At 39.5% G+C, this 23,514-nt stretch overlaps 1 protein-coding gene across 1 annotated transcript in view; it reads right to left on the bottom strand.

The window, feature by feature from the left end:
* Positions 1 to 19,824, bottom strand: part of UBE2G1 (ubiquitin conjugating enzyme E2 G1) — a 91,321-nt gene extending 71,497 nt beyond the window's left edge. Inside the window, exon 1 of the mRNA XM_081029454.1 lies at positions 19,404 to 19,824. Coding sequence (XP_080885580.1) covers positions 19,404 to 19,449 — 46 coding nt within the window. The 5' untranslated portion in view covers positions 19,450 to 19,824. The remainder of the gene's footprint in view (positions 1 to 19,403) is intronic.
* Positions 19,825 to 23,514: the final 3,690 nt, after the last annotated feature.

Below are 23,514 nucleotides of genomic sequence, written 5' to 3'. Positions count from 1 at the left end.
AAGAGTTAAAAAATTAAACATATAGAAAATAAGACTTCAACAATAATACAAAAATTACTTCTAGCAAGTACTTATTACGCATACAGCCAGTCACTGAATTTATTATTGAATTACCGTTAGTTATACTACCAAGAGACATTTGGTATAGCATTGCTTTTACTTGGAAAAAACCTCACTCAATAAACATTACCAACTTACTAAGACTTGTTTACTCTCCTAATAGTCCACTTTACACAATTCTCATCTTACAGAAGGAGATCTCTTGTTGATCTTCAGAGCATGAAATCAGAGACAGCTTCGGTATGAGGACCCACAAGTAAAAATAGAACAGATTCCAGAGACTCAACTTGAGAAGGCGGAGGAAGAACACAGCAAGCCTTATTTAAGGAAACAACCTATGGTTCTATTCAAAACCGTAAAATGGATATTTCCCATAATTTGAATACAAAGTATTAAATAATTCAAGACTGTACTTTTCAAACTAGTTTTATATTAGGATTACTAATAGGATGGTAACATCTGCTATTGAGAGTTCAACGATATAATAGTATCCAGAATTGCTAACAACTTACAACTTACTCTTTATAAAAATTACTATCCTTAAAATACAAAAATATCATTTATTGCCATGTCAAGACCAATTTTAATTCTCACCTTAGGTATATTTTCTACCTACTTGAAGGCTTTACATGTAGATCATTCTTTATACTAATCCAGTGGACATCAAATATTAATGCTAGTGAACCGTAAGTATGAACATTGTATCTAGAACCTAAACTGAAATAACCCTAAATATACCCATTAGATGGACAAGAAATTCAAATAGTTTTATGGTCCTTCAAAGTAGGCAAGATACTGCAATCTCATCTATACAACTTAATACTTTCAACAGGAGTCAAGAAAGGAGGAACAGAGAAAAGGAATAAAGACGCCTGGGGAAAAGGTACTAACGAGGAAGCAAATACAATAATAAAAATTCAAGAATAAAAAAACTGCTTAGTTCCTCTAATATAATCTACCAGCCATTCTCTCACATCACTTACAGAGATTTAAATTTAGCAGCGAAGTGAACAATGCTGTCAATTCAACATATTTACTTGAGTGCCTACTATGTGTCAAGCAAGTACTGTGTCATATGCTAGCAATGCAATGGAGCAGCCCTCAGTACTGTTGTCAAATAGTTCTCGTTCTCTCCCCTGCAGGCATACACGTCAGACTACATTTCTTGACCCGACTGTGTTTGGGAGACACCATGTGACTAGAGCTGGCCAATGACTTCTAAATGGAAGCGCCTCCATTCACCTCTGGCTAGAGCACTTACCTGGTGGTTCAACAGCCTCCAGAAAAACAGTGCCTCTCTCTGGCCAAGTTTCAGGTGGTGGCTGTGTGACCTCAATGACCAGAAACCTCTGCTCGCCTGACTCTATGAGAAATAAACCTTTGTGCCTTAAGCCACTGAGATTTTAGGGTTGGATGTTTTTCACCACACCATAATCTAGTCGATCCGACTTATTCCAAAGGGGATCAATTTAGGTCGTTTTCTCACAAGCTATACATCGCTAAGCTAAGTCTCCCTGACTTCACGCTGGCAAAGGTGTTGTTCTGTTTTGTTTTTGTTTTTTTTTTAATACAAATACTATTATCTACTTATTATTTTAGCTAATGTTCTGCCCAGCTATGGAAAACTTTCTAAATCCTGATTTTTATCATCTAATGGTTCTTCAACTCCTACAAACTTAGTGCATACACAAATGTCTTCCTCCATGTGCTTACTTTTTGGAACTGAATCAATCAAGTTCAGGAACCTCAATGAAAGCAGCAGAAAGTCCATTCTAATTAACATAAGCCCATCAACCACCACTACGGTTATAACTGCTCAACTCTACAAGCCTCCAGTCTTCCACATGGCTACCATGAACCATTCTGTCAAGTGTCTTAATAGAATTACTACAAAGGATTACATCTGACTGAGAAGAAAGAAGGGAATGGGGATTAAGAAACAGGATACTAATAATAGATTGACCAGTTAATATCTGACAAAAGGGCAAGAACAAGCACGTACATAAAAATCATAGCCAAATACAAAATAAGTAACTCAAGAATGAATACTGAGTACAGCAGGTAAAAGTTCACTAAAAATATGCCAGGCCCCACTCTAGACATACGAGATGTGATCACAAAATACAGTGAATATTTAAATTAAAAAAAATATCACCGTAAAAGACACATTGCCATTAATCCCCCTCAAAATATTCCCCCTCGCTTTGAACACATTTATCCCATAATTCTTGCCACTTTCTGAAGCAGTTCTGGAAGTCCTTTCGTGAGTGTCTTTAATTGCACTGTCGTGGCTGCCCCGATGTCCTGAATCGATTCAAAACACTTACCTTTCATGGTCATTTTGACTTTGGGGAAGAGCCAGAAGTCGGTGGTGCCAGATCTAGTGAATAAGGTGATGAGGACACACCGTAATGTTTTTATTTGACAGAAATTACTGTACCAAAAGTGACGTGTGACATGGAGCCTTTCCGTTGTGATCACAAAATACAGTGATACTGCTGCCAAGTGCCATCAAAGGGAAAGGCAGGGATCTTCAATAAAGGAAGCGACGCATCAAACCTTAGTAACAGTGTGTGACAAGTTTCAACTTGTTCAGTGTAGTCAGTTGGATATGACCTATGGTTGAGAGGTGTGTTTTAAAATGTGCCATAAACCACCCTCCATTATGACAATGCTCCTTGTCCCACATCACTTCTGGTACAGCACTTTCTGTCAAATAAAAACATTACGGTGTGTCCTCATCCACCTTATTTACCAGATCTGGCACCATGAGACTTCTGGCTCTTCCCCAAAGTCAAAATGATTCAGGACGAGGCAGCCACGACAGCGCAACTAAAGACATTCATGAAAAAGGATTTCAGAACTGCTTCAGGAAGTGGCAAGAATAATACGGTGTGTTTGAAGTTGGGGGGGGTATTTTGAGGAAGATTAATAGCAATATGTCTTTTACTGCAATAAACTTTTTTTATTTAAACATTCACTGTATTGTTTGATCACACCTCGTATTCTCAATGCCAACAACCTTGAACAACTATTTTACAAGTGATAGGGTGTTGGAGAAGAATGTCTAAGCAGCAAAAACTTTTGAACTGGTTCTTTACCTTAAAGAATGACTTTATTTTACTAAGCAGAGAAGGGAAAGAGAAAGGAATACACCCAAGTAAAAAAGCATCTGTTATATAAGGAAAGAAACACATAACAGGAGAGAAAATAAATTTTTCCAAAGGGGAAATTCCTAAACACAGAGGGTTTGTTTTAACATATCCTATCTTGCCCCCAAGTATAAAGTGCTTTACAGAGATATATAAAATAGGAAGTAATGTAAATTAGAAATAGATGAGGGGAAAAAACAAGGTAGGGACATTAAATGGAATCAGCAATATAGATAAGATAAAAATAAGAGTCCTCTACATTCACAAGGTGAACAGGCTAGAATTCAGCTCGAATGCTTAATTTCAATGTATTCAAGATTTCTAGCAGCTGATATGAAAAAGGAAATATGATCAAATAGTCACACAACTAAGTGCCGCTTAAGTTGAAAACATTGTTTTTCTGATCAAAGAGAATTATTAGCATTGCTAACAAGAATGAATTTACTTCTGATGTAACATCTTCATAACATCCAAAATGAATTTCAAAGGGCTGCTGCCACTAGCCTACCTCCACAGGTGGAGATGGCAATGATATAACCCAAAACACAAGTCAGTGAAGACACTAAGGCAGGTACTCTATAAAGTTTGAAGTAGCATTTAGGGTATCCCAACAATACCCTTTACTTTGGGTACTTTGTGGCAGGACAAGGGAAGTAAAGGGAGATCAGAAGGCAGGTGATTTCGAACCCATATGAGAATCTAAATAAAGGGACACATCTTCCCCTCCCTGCAAACACACAATTTTGAATATAATTTCAAGGGATTCTAGAATATCCATCCAAGAACCCCCAGAGGAAAGAACTGACTGCAGAGCCTTTAGTCTATCCTCAAAAAAGATAGTTCAATCTTGGCAGAATTGAATATAGTAGCAGCAAATCCCAGGCTGTATTTCCTGGCCAAGTACCTATAGTGCAGTTACATATATTCTGTATGGCCAACTGAGAATAAACCCAGGGTAAACATCCTCAAGAGCCCTAATGAGATCTTCCGACTAAAGAGAAGGCTATCCCAATGGATACTTAAAATGGCTTAATACCTTCATTGACTCGTGCCATCACCACCACGCCAACCATCCTGGGCCTGTTTCCCCAAATGTCCTGGCCTTTTCAAGCATCTGGCTAGTTCCTATTAATTATCCTTTAGTCTGAGCACACACATCACTTCCTTAGTGATGCTTTCCGCAACTCCTGCTGCTGTATCATCCTCAGATACTACAGTAATTACAAACTTGACTGTCTTCCCTACTAATGTACCTTCTATAAGAATCAGTTTTTCTAGTGTCTCCCAAACCCAATAGTATCTAAAAAGTATTAAAACAGCATTCAAATATTTACCTAAATAAACAAGACTAGCTCTGATGAAAAGTGAATTAGCCTCAGACATTTTTCAATCTCCCTTCTGATGTACAAATGAACAAATTTTATCCCATAGAGTACGGCTCAGAACTGTCAAGGCAGTTAAAACCAAATGCCACCTTGAACGTTTCAAACTAAAAGCATTCACAGAATGTCTAGCTTTGAGCAATGTTACTTTCTGCTATACTCTCCAAATTAAACTATTTGTAAAAATGTGTACTCAGGAACTAAAAGAAGCAACTTATAATTAAATGGCAGGGCCACTGTTATTTATTTAAACCTCTCTTAGATAATGCAACCATATTACCTTCATTATAATGATGCCTTCCCATTCCCTATAAAGAAAATGTTGCTATCTAGCTCATTCAGAAGTGGTTATCAGATTCTGAAGAAACCATTAAAAAGGAGAGTGGCTAGAATGCATTTTAACTCCAATGTTAATTACTTGACCCATAAACAATTAGTTTCCAAGGACCCATATGGTAAACAGAAGCTTATTGAAGTTCAGGGCAGAAAACAGAAAATACATTAGGTGTTTTAATGAGAAATTATGTGCTTACAAAATTATTGGAAGGGCTAAAAGAATGATTTAGAGAAAAAACCTTCAGTATGACAACCAGAGAACTACAGAACTGACCCACCAGCAGCCCTGAAGCTAAGTGTTCATGAACAGAGTATATAGTCACTACGATCCAGATTCAGAAAGATGAGTCAAAGAGAAATCGCTACACCACTTCCATGCAATGTTGTACTACAGATCATAAGTATAATAAATTAATTAATTAATTAATTAATTAATTAATAAAGCCTTACAGACTGAAGACGTAAAATTGTGTTTATCTGCAGACCATAATTGTGTATGGAGAAAATGCTAAGAAAAATATAAAAATGCCACTAGATCTAATAACTCAATTTAGCATGGCTGAAAAATACAAGGTCAAATACAAAAATCAACTGTATTTCTCTATATAAGTAATGACTAATTGGAAAATAAAATTTGAAATACCATTTACAACAGCATTTTAAAAAAACATGAAATACTTGGGAATACATTTAACAGAGCAGGGGCAAGGTCTATACGTGGAAAACTACAAACTACGCTAAAATTTAAAAAGACCAAAATAAATGGAGAGATGAGACAATTTCATAGAACAGAAGACTCAATATTGTTAAGATGTCAATTCTCCTCAAGCAAATCTATATATTCACTGTAATTCCACACAAAATCACAGTAGGCTTTTTTGCAGAAACTGTCAAACTGACTTGAAAAGGCCTCAAAAAGCCAAAACATTTTTTAAAAAGAAAAACAGAGTTGGAAGGTTTACACTACATGATTTCAAGTAAGTAGTTTACTTACTACACAGTAATGATCAAGAAACTATGATAATGGCACAGGGACAGACATGCAGATCAATGTAATAGAATACAGAGACATACAATAGGTTGGTCAACAGATTTCCAACAAAATTTCCAAGGTACTTCAAATAGGAAAAGGACAGTGTTTTCAACAAACAATGCTAGAACGACAGACATAATATGCTGCAAAATAAAGAAACCTTAAAAACATTATGCTAAGTGAAAGAAGCCTAAACAAAAGACGACATATTGTATTTTCTCATTTATATGAAATGTCCAGAAAAGGCAAGTTCATTAGGAACAGAAAAGTAGTAGTTGCCTGGGTGTGGGGTTGAGAAAAGGGAGTGACTGCACAAGGTTTCTTTCTGAGGTGATGGAAATGTTCTAAAATTACATTGTGCTGATGGTCCCACAATTCTAAATACACTAAATTGTACCGAATTGTATTAAAATGTACTAAGTTGTAAACTTAAAAGGAACAGATTTTATGGCATGCAAATTAAACCTCAATAAATCCGTTATCAAAAAAGACTTCTATGGAGGGAAAAGAGACTAAGTTCTTGGAAATCAGAAACACCAACTGCCAAAATGAAAAATTACATGGCCCGTCTAACAGGCATGGCTGAAGACCAAGTCACCAATAAGGAAAAAAAATGGAGGAAATCTCCACAATATAGTAGTAAAAGATAGAAAATAGACAATATGAAAATAAAGAGGCAAAGAAAAGACAGTAAAGTGTTCAAACACCTGATGAGAAAAAATCCCAAAGACGATGTAGATGATGACAAAAAAAATAAAAGATGGAAATTTCTGAGCTAAACAGAGACCTAAGCCTTCAGCTAGAAAAACCCACTGAGACTCTAAAACAATGAATGAAAAAAAAGTTACACTTAGACACATATGGGTAAAAATTTAGAACTCCAAGTATACAGAAAATACTTTAGAACTCCAAAAAAATATCCATACAGAAACAAAAAATTAGACTGACATGAGTCATTCTTCATCACTGTCTTCTGGAATTCTGGACATTATAGGCAATGGAACAATGACATCAAAATTCCACGGGAAAATATTTTCAACCCTGAATTCAATTCCCATAAAACCAAACAATCAAATACGAAGACAAAAGAAAGGCATTTTTCAATACGCAAGGACTCAAAATCTACCACCGACACAATCTTTATAAAAATTAAGAAATATTAGAAGAGGACAACATAGGGTAGGAGAAAAATGGTAGTTGGGTATAACCCAGAATAATAACTAAGTGAAGGTAGAAGAAAGCAAGATTTTGATACTTAAAGATTCTCCTCCAATAGGAAAAATTTCAATGATGAGAATTCAGCTCCTCCTTAGGTCTAAAAATCATTATTTGATATTATAATGAGTCTATTAACACAATCATGTAAATGCTATTTTCTGGTTTTCCTTTTTTGAGACTAGGCAAATAGAGACTTATTCAGCTATAAGAGAGAAGATAAATGTTACACAACCGGACAATATAAAAATAATATAACTAACAGAATCTGTAGGAAGAGGTGGCGAATCACTAAAGGGTAAGTGAGCTAATTTCTTTATCTTTCATAGCAGGCACTCCAATGCACAGTTGACAAATCATTTTATTCATAGTAATAAAAACAACCATTAGAAGAGATACAAATATACAACAAAAATTAGGACACTAGTGTCATTACGTTAAATTTTTCATCTTTTATAGTGAGAAGGTAAATAAACTCATGAATTAAGAGGTTATCATATAAATTATAGTGAAAGCATAAGCATGAACTATAAATTCCCTTCTGGAGAATGGAAAAGGATGGTGGTAGGTGAAAGGGAGACTGACTTTTCATTATATTTTCTTCAGTAGAACTTACATTTTTGTCATGAATATGCAACATTTTTGTAATTTAAAGAATTGTTTTAATAAAAGTGAATTGTGTTTTAGCCATTCAAAGGAATACAGCGTAGGTGTTTGAAAAGAAAATAAGTCTATGTACCAATACATAAAGATGTCTACACTGTATCAAATAAAAAAATTAGATGAAAAAAGCATTAAGATGGTACTGTGTTTAAAATGTGTTACAGCCACTTTGGAAGGTGACTTGGCAGTTTCATATCACGTTAAACAGTCTTACCATACAACCCGCAATTCTACTGCTAGGTACTTATCCAAGTGAATCTAAAACAGGTTCACACAAAAATCTGTACACAAATGTTTACAGAAGCTTTATTCATAACCACTAAAAACCGAAAAAAGCAAGATAACAAAGTTATCCTTCAACATGGAAATGGATAAGCAAACTGTAGTATGATGGAATGCATACAGTAGAAAGTATACAATGGAATACTATTCAGTGATAAAAAGGAACAGGTTGTTGATTCCTGCAACAAATTCGTTTTGCTAAGTGAAAGAAGCCAGACCCTAAAAACTACATGTAACATTCTGGAAAAGGCAAAAAACCATAGGGACAGAAAACAGATTAGCGGTTACCAGGGACTGGTGGAAGTGGGAGTGACAGACTACAAAGGAGACACATAGAGGAAATTTTAGGGTGATAAAATTATTTTGTATGGTCCTGCAGTGGTGGGTGCATGACTTTATGTCCTTTACATCAACCCCCACAGACAAGTATATGTCAAAGAATGAATTCTGATGTATGCAAAATAAATTTTAAGAATCAATGAGGCTGGAATGAAGACTAATGACGGGGCATGAATCCAACTGTATTACAGATGTACGAGTATGACATAACCTCGCTAAGAGTTCAGTGGGTGGGGAAGAAGCTGACCTAGGTAATGTTGGACATTAATTTTGACTGTAAACTGAAAAGATAAGGGCAAAAAGAAATGTACATAAACACAGTACTCTAGTTGTAAGTTTGTTTTCCACAAAGGTATGGGTTAACAATTCTGAAACTGCTTTTTTTAAAAAGATTTTATTTATTATATTATTATTTTTTGTTTGTTTTGTAAGTGGGGGGGGGCACAGTTCACAGCGGCCCATGCGGGGATTGAACCAGCAACCCTGGTGCTACCAGCACCACGCTCTAACCAACTGAGCTAACCGGCCATCTCCTGAAATTGCTTTTAAATATAAACAGGTTTCACAGTGTCAGAGAGGGAAGTTACAGAAAAAGAAAGGGAGGCTAGAAGGAACACTGGTACTTGATTAGGGTTAGAAACATCAGTATGAACCTAGCTGTAGCTTTATATATATAAACAGATGGATATGCAGAAACATCATAGATATGTATATACCTGGATTAGTATAAATACACACAGCCTACCTCTGTCCTATAAAGTAATGATACTCCAGTAGCAATGAGCACTTCCAATGCCCCTCTCTTGGTTTCTAGACACCAGTCCTGGAGAAATAGCTCATTACAGGGCTGGGACAGAGAAAATACAGGACAGGTCTGATATATCCTGTAGTCATCAGGAAATAAGATAATGCTCAAACACTAAAAAGATGAGTGCACGTATAAGGGACACAGGAGCCAGCCTGAAAGAACTCTGACCAAAAGTGGAACAATTTGGGAACAAAGTAATAAATGACTTAAGGAACAAAATCAGTATGTGGTTAATTTTATGTGTCAACTTGGCTAAGCCACAGTACACAGATATTTGGTCAAACATTATTCCAGATGTTTCTGTGAAGGTGTTTTTTAGATGAGATTACAATGTAAATCAGTAGACTCTGAATATGGGTGGACCTCATCCAATCAATTGAAGGCCTTAATTTAAAACAAACACTGACCTCCCCTGAAGAGGACATTCTGCCAGCTGACTGCCTTTGGAGTTGCAGGGGACGTCCACTCTTCCCAGGTCTCCAGGCTGTCCGGCTGCCCTGTAGATTTTGGACTTGCCAGTCCAATCAATAACGTGACTGACATATAAGTGTATCTCTTATCCATCCTATTGGTTCTGTTTCTCTGGAGAACCCTAATACAGATTTTAACCCAAAGTCCAAAAGATAGAAGTCCATACTGAATGGATGATTCAATTAACAAATAAACGGGGGAAGAGTGACAAATGTTCATTACAGAAGAATTCCACAGAATGTAAGGAGATACTGTCCCTTCCAGGAGGCAGGGCCTAGTCCTTCCTTCCCACAGGAATTTGGGCTGGACTTAGTAAAGGGGGCAACAGTCACAGTGGAACAACCCGACCGACAGTGCCTCACCCGAGTAATGAAGTCCCTGTCACCAGTGCTGACTGGCCGTTATCAGGTACCACCAATGCGTGATAAGAAGGGTATCACCTCTGTGGTACTTTTCTGAAAACCCATAAACCCAATCTAACCATGAGAAAAACATTAGACGAACCCAATTTGAGGGACATGTTACAAAATACCTGACTGGTATTCCTCAAAACTACAAAAGACATGAAAAATAAAGAAATTCTGAGAAACTCTCACAGAACAGAGGAGACTCAGAAGACATGACAACTAAAATGGAGTAACAGAATCCTGTACAGGCTCTTGGAACAGAAAAATGGACACCAGGTAAAAACCGTGGAAATCTGAGTAAAGTATGGACGTTAGTTAATAATACTGGTCCATTAACTGTGACACATATACCACACTAACATAAGATGTTAATAGGTAAAACTGCGTGCAGGGTATACAGGAAATCTCTGCACTGTCTTTACAATTTTTCTGTAAATCTAAACCTGTTCTAAAATTAAAGGTCTACTTTTCTAAAAGCGCCCGTCACAGCAGTACGGCCTCTCCAACAGCCAGACTATGCCTGAGACCCTGACGAGGGCGGCAGGAAGCACGGTGCCTTCTCTCACGTGCCATGCTGCACCTGCAAGAGTTAAATATAAACCAAACTGGATAACCACCAGTTTTGTTTCCACCAGGCAAACGCGAAGGGTAAAAGCAGCAGCAAAGGTATAATCCTAAGGGAGAGATGTAAAAACAACCAGAAAAGACACTGAAAATACAGTATTTCCCTGGGGAACTTCCACACCATAGGTGTTCACAGCACTTTGAAAAAAGTTAGCACAGCCTCAAGTCCTAGACTTCTAATGGCGACAATATAAACCATCCTATGCACTGCTAAACAAAAATTTTTTTAAAGATAAACACTATCCTCTACTTACTTCGGGTAAGAGTACTAAGGAAGGTCTCAGAGGAACACCCCTCTCTACATTAGCCTTGAACTAGAGAGATGTTTGAGTTTTAGAATCCTACAGCAAGAGGATGAGCGGCCATGGGCAATAGCAATTCCTCTTCCAAAAGTCACAAAGTTCTCTTAGTTTAACGAACACTGCGCTACTGTGCAAAAAGCAGCAGTCTTGGTAGAAAGGTGACCTGGGTTTGAAATCTATCTCTGTCATTTACTTGTTAAATAAATTTGAAGAAATAATTTCTTGATCTAGCGGTAGGCTGCTTAAAGAGAATCAAGTATGTAAAAGGAACCTTAATGAACTAACTTCAGAGAGTATGACTTCTACTAAAATCTTTAACACTGAAGGTTCTTCCTTTCAGATTTTCAGTTTAATGAAAAAAGGCAAAATGCAATGGAAAAAACAATCAAATGTTAACAGAGGCAGCAGAGGGATGGCTGATGTTATAACGTGTTTTATCTTTTCCAAATCTACAATAAATACATTTGTTTATAACTAGAAAAAATATTTTTAAATACATATTTGCTATTTCCCCCTAGAATACCTTGATTTAGGTTACCTGACATTTATTTTAAATACATCTGACTCATCCTCAAAGAAGTAAAAAAATCAAACATATGACCCCACAGGACACCCTAGGACCCAAGTAGGAAACGGATAATTGTATCAACACATTCTTATATTCTCTGCGTAGATCTAATTTAAATATTGTTAAAAGGGCAGGCTCAGAGATCAATAAAATCTAGTTGTCTTGGTTCTGCTACTGTGAGTAAGCCACTCGGTTTCCTATTCTGGAAAATGTGGTTAGTAGCCACCTGGGTAGGAAGCCTCAGGTAGCTAAGGTAGAGGACAGGAGAGAAACTTTGTAGAGGAGGGGGGACTTTAATATTTGTGGTACTTTGTAAATTACAAAGAGTTAGAAAACTGATAGTCATAGTCATAGATAAGAGTAGATAAAGAAACTGCTTTGAGAGAAAAATAAAGACCTTGCTGAAACACTGAAGGTGCTCCAGTAAGTGTCATTGGTCAAAGCTATAAACAAATAAATGGTGGTGGGGGCAGACATATAAAAAGGGCAAGAATGTCTATACTACTGTGGTGAAGTCATCTACATTCTAATTATTAACCAATATTTGTTTATAAAACTCTACCTTCCCCACTAGAAGAAAAGGCCAGATCGTATCATGAATCTTTGGATCCCTAGGGCCTGGCATACAGAAGAAATTTAATGTTTATTCAATGGAAGTATTCTAATTGTTTTACTTTCTATTTTAAAAGATTTAGTTCACATGTGCTTAAATCCTTAGGGGAAACAATCCAGAATGGTAGTTCTAATCCACTCAATAAATGCTGTTTGCTGCTGCGTTTCAGCCAGCCCTTCCAGGCATCTGTGATATGTCAGTTAACGGGCAAAACCAAAAGTCTCCATCCTCATGGAGAGAAGGTCGCCTAAATGTCATACTCCACCCTGTCCAAAGCAGTGCTACTGAAAGTGTGGTCCATGAACTGGTGCCAATCCACCAAATTGTTACTGGCCCATGACACAGCAAGCTAGAGTAAGCATTCAGAAACACATACAGCAATTTGACAGTCATTTAAAGTGATAGTCTAATATTATGAAAAATGGGCTCAAATTAATGTCTTTTTTTTAACATTTCTGATAATTCATTTTATTGTTTTGCAAAGTATCATTACATGATGAATGGGAAATTTGTTCAACACTGGTCTTTCACCACTGATGATTTGAGGAGCACTGGTCAAACACACTTGGATCACATCACGTCCCCTTCCTCAAATAGAATTCTACACTTCAACGTTTTTAAAAACTGTTACAAATACGGGCCTTTCCAAATATTGTTGGAAACACATTGAATTACTCTAAACACACTGAATTACTTTCATATACTCTAAGCACACTGAATTACTTTCAGTACAAGCCTTCTATCTTGCTTGTTCTTTTCCCTCAGCCTTAAATACTTTCCTACTTCTATGTGATCAATTTTCACGTATCCTTTGCAAGTCAAGCAAAAATGCCACCCACTCCTCACAGTGGACCATGAACCAGACAGGTAGAAGCAAGCTTTCCCTGACTTTCTCTAATACTTTAAAGCAGTCTTCTTATGGGATTTTTCTGCAGGCTCCAAATTCCTAGAATACACAAACAATAACTTACTCATTTGGCATCCCTATAGCACACAAAACAGTCATCAAACTTGCTGAATGATGGAAGAGACAGCATTACATGTGCATAAATGAGCTTCACTCAAGAGAGCAGAAAACCCTCTGAAATTATACCCCAAACTGTGCGTGCGCATTTTTCTCAGGACAAAGTCTTTAACTCTTACTAGTTCCTCCAAGGAGTCTAAGAACCCCCAAACTGTTAAAAGAAGCCACTGATAAAGAAAGGGCTCATTAGCAGACAGACCTATTTCTGCCAGCCAGCTCCAAAAGGGTTACCTAGGAGAAATTACCAGATATATTATAAACTTCCTTATCTCAAAAAGGTGTCAATATTTAATTCCAAGAATTAATATGAGAACTGAATGTGACCACATATGGAAAGTCCTAAGATCATGAAGAGCATGTGACAGGCACGCAATGATTTAAGTTTCCTTTCTGCCTTCCTCCCTCTTTGTAACAAGTTTATATATCCATGAAATGGCAGGTTTAGGTCCTTCATAAAGTCTTTAAAAATTACAAACTGCTGCCATCCCTTGAAAGTCTATTTTCTTGGAAATCTTCAACAGGGTTAGTTGTCTCTCAGAAACACCTACTTATGTTAAATCTGTCAACTTTAGATTTGTCTGTCATGCTAAGTAATGCTAATTACTGTTTTCTCTACACTGATAAATGCAAATTTTTTAAAAAGTATATAACCTAATACTCTTAAGAGAACTGATATCTTGATTCAGCTGTATCCTAAATTGAATGGAGCCCATTAAAACAAAGGAATGCTTAGTATTTTATTTGCTTGAAACAGGAGCACAGAGACACTACCGTTTACCATAAATAAGTGAACCCCCTTCAAAAAAGACTTGCACTGAAGCACCCGAGACCAAGCAACCTAAAGACTGAAATTCATCTTAATAATGCAAACATACTTCACCTGAAAAAAGAAGTCACAAGCAACAATAACACAGCGGTAGTGAATGAATTTTCAGTTTCCACACTAGATATCACTACAGATACTCAAGACATCTAATTTTATAATTACGTGCATACTATCACCAAATATAATGTGTATTAACTTACATAAACTATATAACTATACACTTTGGTACTACCTTATAGTAAATACAGTTTATACTAATATACTAATACCTACAAATTAGAGAGTTTACTTCAACATTTTAATACATTCAGCAATATTTTAGAAAGTGAGGTCATCCATTACAAAAGACTAATGTAAAAAATATTTCATTCTGAAGTAGTTTATTTAGAGAAAATTAAACTACCATTATTTATAAAAAACTAAATTTCAAAAAAACCACAAAAAACAAAAAACTAAATTTCATTATATTATCAAAAATATTCACTAAATAAAAATCGTAACTTAAAAATCATCTCCCTAATGTTCAGAAAATTCACTTATTCACTAAAAAATTCAAGACTTTTCTCCAGCTGTACTAAGATATAATGGACATATAACGTTATGTACGTTTAAGGTGCATGACGTAATGACCTGATATATGTACATATTGCAAAATAACACTACTTTAGATGCCGTAACACATCAGATGCGTAATTCCTTGATGCTCTCTCTTCACTACAGGGAATTGTAAATCATCCTCCATTCCTCCCTCAACCATTGTTTCATTCATGCTTTTTTTTTTTTGATGATAAAGCATTCAGTACCATATGTAGTACCTGCATTCTTTCTATAATAGTGTAATAATTTCTAGATATAAAAATTGCCAAACTGTTAAACAATTAGTAGTTTGATGCAATGTAGATTTATTTTTAACTAGACTTTTCTTCCATTTCTAAATATGTGGCTTTAACAATTGTTAATGTTAAGAATATTAATATTTAGCTCATCACCCAGGATCTTCTACCACTAGGGTGTCCCTGTCAATAATCAATCATGACCCTGCCAATAATCAATTATTCTATTTCTGCTTGTTTAAGGCTATTAATGGAATTGTATGCCAGAGTGCCAGTATATTCTAGAAAAGCCAATAAGAAATATTAAATCTTTCTAACTTTTGTACACCTGAAACTAATAATAATAATAATAATAATAATAATAAAATCTTTCTAACTCTTCCTTTTAGAGAGTATTCTCTCTGAAACACAGCACATCACAAATACTAGGAACTGGGCTGCCTGCAGGTGGCCTCCAGTGGGGGACATAGCTTGGGGCATCTATTGTAGTAGCTCAGAACACTGGCTGCACAGCCACCCACAGAGTTGTTATAAAAATTAGGTTTTCTTGGGCCCTATCAACACATGTAGACTGTGGGGATGAGGCCAGGAATCTGTATTTTTAACAAACTCCCAAGGAATTTTATTGCACACTATGTCTGAGAAATACACATAACTCATCACAACAACCTACTTACATGGGTAGCCACGGAGACAAAGAGTTGAGAAGTTTCCAGATTACTTTAAAATACATAATCAAAATTTCTACAGTAAAAGCAGCTCAACTGTTCCCTTGTTATTGCATGAAAAGATTCATCTTCCTAGTTCTGGAAAATGGCTATGAGGAATATAACTACTAAAAAACTACGTTATCTATGTTTAAAAACCTCAAGTGATTCTTTAAAAAAAACAAAACTTCTTATGCCTTATAAATGCTTGTCATATAGTAAAATTTATTATGGTTAGAGTAGGGAATAAGTCCAATCAGTCCCAATTTTTTCCTGGGTTAACTGCCAATACCAAAAAGCTTGGAGCTGCTTTCATTAAAATCAATACTTTCCTTGACTCTGGAGAATGTTGATCTTAAATTGACAATGGCTAAAACATCTTTTTATGATTATCTTAAGAATATCACTTAGATTTTAACGTGTAATATTTTCTACAATAAATTCTATTAAGATGGGAATGTTTTCCCAATAATTTTGGTAGTTACTGGATAAAACAAGGTCCTGAACATGAACCCAGCAGCTCCACTTACTACCTGTGTGACCTTGGGCAAGTCACTTAACCTCCCTAAGCCTCTATCCCTTATTGGGAGGATTAAATAATATATGTAAAGTATTCAGTGCAGCACCTGGTACCTGTTAGTCCCCAGTAAATATCAGCCCATATAAACACACATACAAGAATCTCTCTGAAAAAACACACAAGAAATTACTGATAATGGTTGCTTCCAAGAAAAGAACTTGGGGTCAGAGTGGAAATACTATACCTTCTTGTACTCTTTGTGTTTTTATCCAGTGCTTGTAACAACTTTTCAAAAAATACAAATGTTTAAAATTATCTCTTGTGCTGTGGGATTTCTTGTTTAGCATACTGCACTGCAAAAGCTTAATTGTCACTGCTGAATTCGCAAAGGAATAAGTCACAGTCTAATAATACCCATAAAGAAATACACAACCTATCTGATTTCATGAATCTGTTAGGTGTGCTTACTTCCTTCACAATAGCCATAATGGTCTGAACTGAAACACCATAAACCAGATTTTTTCAACCTGGGATGATTTTGTGCCTCGGGACATTTGGCAATATAGACATTTTTGGCTGTCACAGCGTAGGGGGTGTACTACCGGCATCTGGTGGGTAGAGGCCAAGAATGTTCCTCAAACATTCTGTGCACAGGATAGGACTGCACAACAATAATCCACCCAAAACGTCAGCAGTGCCAAGGTGAGAAACTGCAACCCAGGGAACCATTCTGCTCAACTCTGAAAGTAACCAGGTTCTTCATTACAGTCACCAACAAAACAAAACACACACACAATAAATTCTCCCCTCAAGTAATGAAGTAAAATCCTTAAGGACTAACATACTAGGGCCTCAATAAATGTAACCATTGTTGGCCACCGTTGTAAGTTTCTGAAATTCTAGCAGCTAGGATGGCTTACAGGTTTGTGCGTCTACTAAATTCAATACATTTCAAGATTTTTAAAGCATTTATTATAAAGCCTTCTAAATGTTCACTCTAAAAGATTTCAAGAAATTACAGGTTACCATTCTTTCCTGTTTTCAAATGATATTTGAAGAACCACAAAGCTCAAGCAAGGTACTACATTAAAATACAACAGGGCCTTTATTTTAGTATGTAGTTATCAAGTCTTTCCAATAAACTTGATATTTTAACATTCCACTTAATGTGCTGCTTTGTCCTACTATTTTGTACATTTTGAGCATGTTAATTAAAATCCGTCAACGGTTTAAGAAAATATTAAGAACAGTACATTGTTTCTGGTTAAGGCAAGAAAAGCATTTAAGTAACTTTTTAAAGAGACTTGAAAAATTACAAACTAAATCATCCTCTCCTCCAACCTTAAAGCATATTTTAGTGGACCTTATCAAAAGTCAAACATTAATAAAGAGCTTTGAGAAATGTTTTATCAATATTTGGGATTAATCTTGTCAAAAAAGAATGCAGAACTGAACCAAGTGGCTATCAAAATCTGTAAATCTGTAAAAAATGGGTAGGGAAAATATCTGAAATATATTACTGACACTATTAGTCACACTTTACTTTCTTAGTAACTGCATAACTTTAACATCTTTTAAAATGTATATCTTTCCCCTTATGTAAGACTTGAGTACTGTTTTAATACTAATTTAGCATTTTAACACTGTTTAATAGTTCACTACATAATAAAAACTTATTCTGATTAAAGAGCTTTTAGGGAGACAAAAAAAAAAATCTTAATTCCTTCCTCCAAAACAAACCAAAAAATTACACAGAAAAGGTGTTTGCAAATATCAGATGCAATAAGGTCATTACTCTTTCATGGCTTGTCCAGTACATTTTTCGTGGTGGACACAGGTATCACTAGAACTTCTCCGTTCACTTCAAATCACTCCCCCTGCGCATCTAGAACTTCAACATTTGTCTAAACCTGCTTGCTCATGGTCTAATCATACACCTAGTTAGACAATCTGTAAGAGTCCCTGACAACCTTTTCCTTAAGAGGCCATAAAGGTGATTCATAAAGGTGAACTCAAACTCTCAGTGAATCTCATTCAAAAACACATTTCTTCATTCGAGCCTGTGGCTTCCGCCGAGGGCTCAGGGCGGCTGGCTGGCTGGACGCAGCGTGGGGAGGTGAGAAGCCTCCGGAACTGAGGACACACGCTGGGCGCTGGACAGCAGGGGTAAGCGCTGGTTCATTTCTCTTTAAATCTGGCAGCACGTGGGGCGGCATTGTGAAGCCACCAACCCATCTCCCCCCTTCCAGTCCGCACACGTACGCCTCCGGCGCGCATGCTCCGCTCACCCCGTCCTAGCAGAGGAGCAGCCAACCCCCTAAAAAGTCAACCTGGAAGCCGCAAACGGCCGGAGGCCGGGACAATGGGGGAGGGGGGACGCAAGCACCTCTGGTGGGGCAGCCCCGGCCGCCGCCCCAAGGCAGGGCCGGCGGGCCGCCGCCGCAGCGTCCGGCAGGCCTGCGCAGGAGCCGGGATCGCTCTGAGCACAAAGCCCCGCGCCGGCCAGCGAGCGGCTCCCGACTCTGCCCGCTCCTACCCTCCCCCACCCGGGCGGCGCAGCCAGAGGCCGTGCCAGGCGGCGGCAGGCGAGGCGGCGTCCCGCACCCCGCCGGGTTCTCGGAGCCCCGCGCGCCCGCGACGAGGCCGCGGAGGCCGGCGCTTTGTTGTCCGCCACAACTCCGCGGCGCCGGCGCTGCCCGGGCAGAAGTTTGGCGCGCCTCACCTACCCAGCCAGGGGCCGCTGTCTCCGCCTCGCCGCGCCCCCCGCCGCCCGCCCGCGCGGCGCACACGCCCGAGTCGGGGACCCGCGGCTAGGCGGGCCCGGACGCTCCCTTCGGCCCCCAAGGGTCCGGCGGCCTCGGCCGCACCTGAGCCCGGGACCCGCCCCTCCGGGGAGGGTCGGCCGGGATGAGGACCCACGGCCCCTCCCCCGCAACGTCCCACCCGGCCGTGGGGGAGGGGGCGGCGCCCCTCCCCTCCGCGGGGCTCCGAGCCGCGTCCGGGCGCCGAGGCTGGGGCGCGTCCCCGCCCCCAACACCCCCCGGAGCCGGGGCAGAAGTGCTGGGCCCGCCGCCACCGGCGCCTCGGGCTCCCCACCCTCTCGGGCCCGCACCGCCCTCGCCGGGGCTGCCGCTCCCCCTCGGCCGTCCAGCCGCCGGCCCGGGAGGAGAGGAGGAGGTGAGCCGCAGCGGCTCGCCGCGATCGCGGCCCGGCCCGGCGCCCCGCCGCCCGCCCTCACCTGCCAGCTGTCTTCGCAGTAGCAGTGCCGACTGCAGCTCCGTCATCCTCCCCACCAAGGGCCCGGGCTGGCGCCGGGGCTTTCGAAGGGCCGGAGACAGGCTCTGGGGGCTGCTGGCGCTGGGGGTGCTGAGGAACCCGGGCCCCCACTACGGGAGCGCCGAAGCCGAGGGAGGCCGGACTTGGGCGGCAGGAGCGGCGCCTCGCTGCCGGTGCGAGTCCGCTCGGTTCAGCTCTCCTCACAGCGCCTCACGCCCGGAAGGGGAGGGTACCCGGGCCGCCGCGGCGCGCACTGGGACTTCGCTCGCCCGCTTCCCTCCTTCAACCCGCGCGTCGGCCCCACCGGTGCCTTCCCCCGCCACTGCCTCACTGCGCGTAGGGCCGCTCCGCGCAGGCGCGCTGGGGCTGCCCACTTCGGGATCGGCGCGCCTGCAAGCCCTACCCCTGTGCCTCCCTGCCCCGCCTCCGGCGACAGGACCCGCCCCCTACGCGCAGTTGCTCAGGTCGCCGCCATCTTGGGAAGGTCGACGCCCGGCTGACTGCCAAGGCCTCAGGCGGTAGACGCCCCGCAGACGCCATGACGAAGAGGTCGCGGAGGGTCAAGGTACCGCCTCCGGGTTGAAGCAGGTGGTCTGGGAGCGGAGGCGCCAAACAAGTGGAAGATGCCTAGTTAGTTGTTGGTGAGCACCCAACAACCATCCAACACTCCCCCCATGGTGTGCGAATTAGTCATTGTTAAAGATGAATGTAGTACTGGTGTACCCCATTTTAAGGAAACCCCCAAAATAGACTTAACATGCTGATAATTCACTTTACAGAAAGAATGCACGAAAAGATTCTTGAAATAAGCAAAATGTTCTGCATCTCATAGCATAAAATGTTTAAACATCGTTAATAATCTCTGTGATTAAGGGGAGTTAAGATTAGCAAAATCTGATGTGCACGATTCACAATGTCATTCAGAAAGGCATCTACTATGTAAAATCAAAGTGTGGGATCTAGGGTTTGGAAGAGACAACCTTACTCGGCTCTCCCTCCTCTCTTCCTCATTCCTGCAGTCTTCTGCTTCACGTAAAACAAAATTTCAATAAAGAGATGGAGCAGAAGGAAGAGTAATACCCCATGGCACTCAAATTTATCTGTTCCATCAACAAATATTTATAAAACCTGTATCAACTGTGTGCCTAGACTATAGAAACACAAATCCAGCTGTTACCATTTTCAAAGGGCTTAAAGTCTCTGAGTTACAGGTAAGGTAAACAGCCAGACGAGGAGCAGGTTCCAATACAAAATTTTTTATTATAAAAATAACTGACGAGAGCGGATGGGTGGCTCAGTTGGTTGGAGTGCTGTGCTCTCAACCACAAGGTTGCTGGTTGGACTACCACAAGGGATGGTGGGCTGCGCCCCCTGCAACTAAGATTAAAGACCCGCAACTGGACTCGGAGCCTGAGCTGCACCCTTCACAACTAAGATTGAAAGGACAACAACTTGACTTGGAGCTGATGGGTCCTGAGAAAAACACACTGTTCCCCAATAAAGTCTTGGAAATACACACTGTTCCCCAATAAAGTCCTGTTCCCTTTCCCCAATAAAATATTTAAAAAAAAAAAAAAAAAGAAAAAGAAAAGAAATTACTGAGGAAACTCCCCTCACTCTCACCCAGAACAAGACTTAAAAGGAACAAATAAACATTATGAATGAATCCGAACTGCTTTGGGGACCACATCCCCCAGGGGCTAACCCAGGTTTTGTGAGGCCTAAAGTTTACCAAATTTAAAGGACTCTTTAAAGAAAAGATTTTTTAAAACAAGGTTCACAAATGATTTTAGAATGAGAAAATAAATCACAAATAACTTGCAACTTGTAGGCTTGCAGATTCTGTCCCTTTCTCTCAGATCTCTTGAGGGGAGTTATCGGAAATGCTGCTTGTTGCAACATGGCTTGCTCTCTCCCCTAGAACAAATTCCAGCCATCACAGGGACTCTGCAGTTTCCTTAGCTTTGCCATAAAAAATTTCCAACAACATCCCTCCTTTCTGGACCCAAAATCTTTCTTTTTAAATAAGTTTTTAAATTTATCAAAATGATATAAACGTAGTCCATAATCAATGTACTAAGGCTCAGAGCAAAAAAAAAAAAAGCATGTTTTGTCACACCTCTTCCACATTCCTAAATCCTGCTTGCCAGAGGCAATCCCTTTATAACCCTTCTGATAGTTCCCTCTGTTTATTCTAAATGATATACTGACAATGTTTTTTCTTGATTTATCTGTTTTAGACCTTATGTATTTATTTTTGCTGTAACTGATAAGAATTTTCCATCTTACGCTACCTCTCATCCTTTATTCTCCTAATATTAAATCATCATATTTAGTTACATCAATAAATGATTTTTATAATATTGTGACTTTATAAATGTTACATAGGAAGGCCAAATACTACAGTGGATTATAATTATATTTACTCCTTACACAGATTTGGAGGGTGGCCTAGAGTTTCTAATTATAGGTGTGTTTTTTTTTCTTGCAACACCTTGATTATAATCAACATCTTTCCCTCCCCTATCCCACCCAATTGCTGTTGTATTCTATCAAGTCCTTTTTCTTGGAAATCTCCCTCCTGGATTCCTTTATATTTTGTCTCTAATCTGGGCTGGTTGCTTTGGGCCATGCCTGCTACGTAGAAGTCTTCCTAGGATTTCCCCTGGCTGCTCTCCTGGGCTGAGTCTATTATAGCCTGGATCTCAGGTGTAATTCTTTTTTGTTTACTCCCTTCTTTTGCTGGAGCATATTATCAGATAACGCTGGAGAGGCAAATTTTTTAAATTCTTATATGTCCAAAAATACTAAAATCTTAAACATCTATAATTTAATGCCAGTTTAGCTGGGTATAGTATCTTATGTTTAAAATCAAATAATTTTTCTTTAAAATTAGGAAACCGTTCGTCCATCGTTTTCTAGCATCCAGTTTTGCTGTTGATTTTTGTTTTATTGTAGGTGACCTGTTTGTTTGTTTGTTTTTCTTCTTGGATATTCTTAGGATTTTCTGTTACGTATAGAATTTTAAAGTATCATTATAACATGCCTTGGTAGGTCTATAGGGTGTTTTCTTTTTTTAAATTAACTGTGCCCACAGTGAGTTTTGTGGCGATACAATGGTTGTTTTCGTTTACATACAGAGATAAGCTTAGAATGAGATTTGCATTTTTCTGGTATATAAAAAAAAAAATTTTAGGGGACGGCCCGGTGGCTCAGGTGGTTGGAGTGCTGTGCTCCTAACACTGAGGTCACCAGTTCGATTCCCACATGGGCCAGTGAGTTGCTCCCTCTACAGCTAAGATTGTGAACAACAGCTCTCCCTGGAGCTGGGCTGCTGTGCCGCGGGCTGCTGTGCTGCTATGGGCTACCGTGTGCTGCCATGAGCGGCCAGTGGCCAGTGTGAGTGGCCGGCAGCTAGCATGAGTGACCGGTGGCTGGCAGCCAATGAGAGCCAATCAACAAGTGGTGACCAATTGCCTCGTGGGGGCAGCGCGAGGCTCATAATACCAGCTTGGGCCAGGGAGCTGTGTCCTCCACAACTAGACCGAGAAACAATGGCTTTAACCGGAGTGGGTGGGGATGCGGAAGAAGGGGAAAAAAAAATTTTTAACAATGTGTTTTTGTATGTTCATCCAGCAACCTTACTAAACTCTAAATCAATCATTTTTCTATAGATTATTTTGATTTTCTACATAAATGATGTATGTCCAAATATCTCTTTCTTACCACACTATGCTAGCTAGGATCTCCAGCAGAGTTGCATAGAAGATATGGTGGTGGATACCCTTGTCTCGTTCAATTCTTACAGGGACGGTTTTGATATTTCACTTTTAAGTCTCATGCTGTAGATTTTTTTGTAGATCCTTTTAACAGGTTAAGGAAGTTCCTTTCTATTCCTTGCTTATTAAGATTTATTTTTATAATAATTCCCAAATATTTTATCTCCAGCCAAGATCTTTCACCAGAGGTTCATATCTGTACACCCAACTGTCTTAACTCTTATGTAACAATTTTTTATTGAGCACCTACTATGAGCTAGGGCAATTCTAAGACCTGAGGTCTGGGACTAAACT

The sequence above is a fragment of the Rhinolophus hipposideros genome (assembly GCF_964194185.1).
Source record: "Rhinolophus hipposideros genome assembly, chromosome: 20".
NCBI lineage: Eukaryota > Metazoa > Chordata > Mammalia > Chiroptera > Rhinolophidae > Rhinolophus > Rhinolophus hipposideros.
The sequence above is the reverse complement of the archived record's forward strand: the minus strand, read 5'-3'. Positions and strand labels throughout refer to the sequence as shown.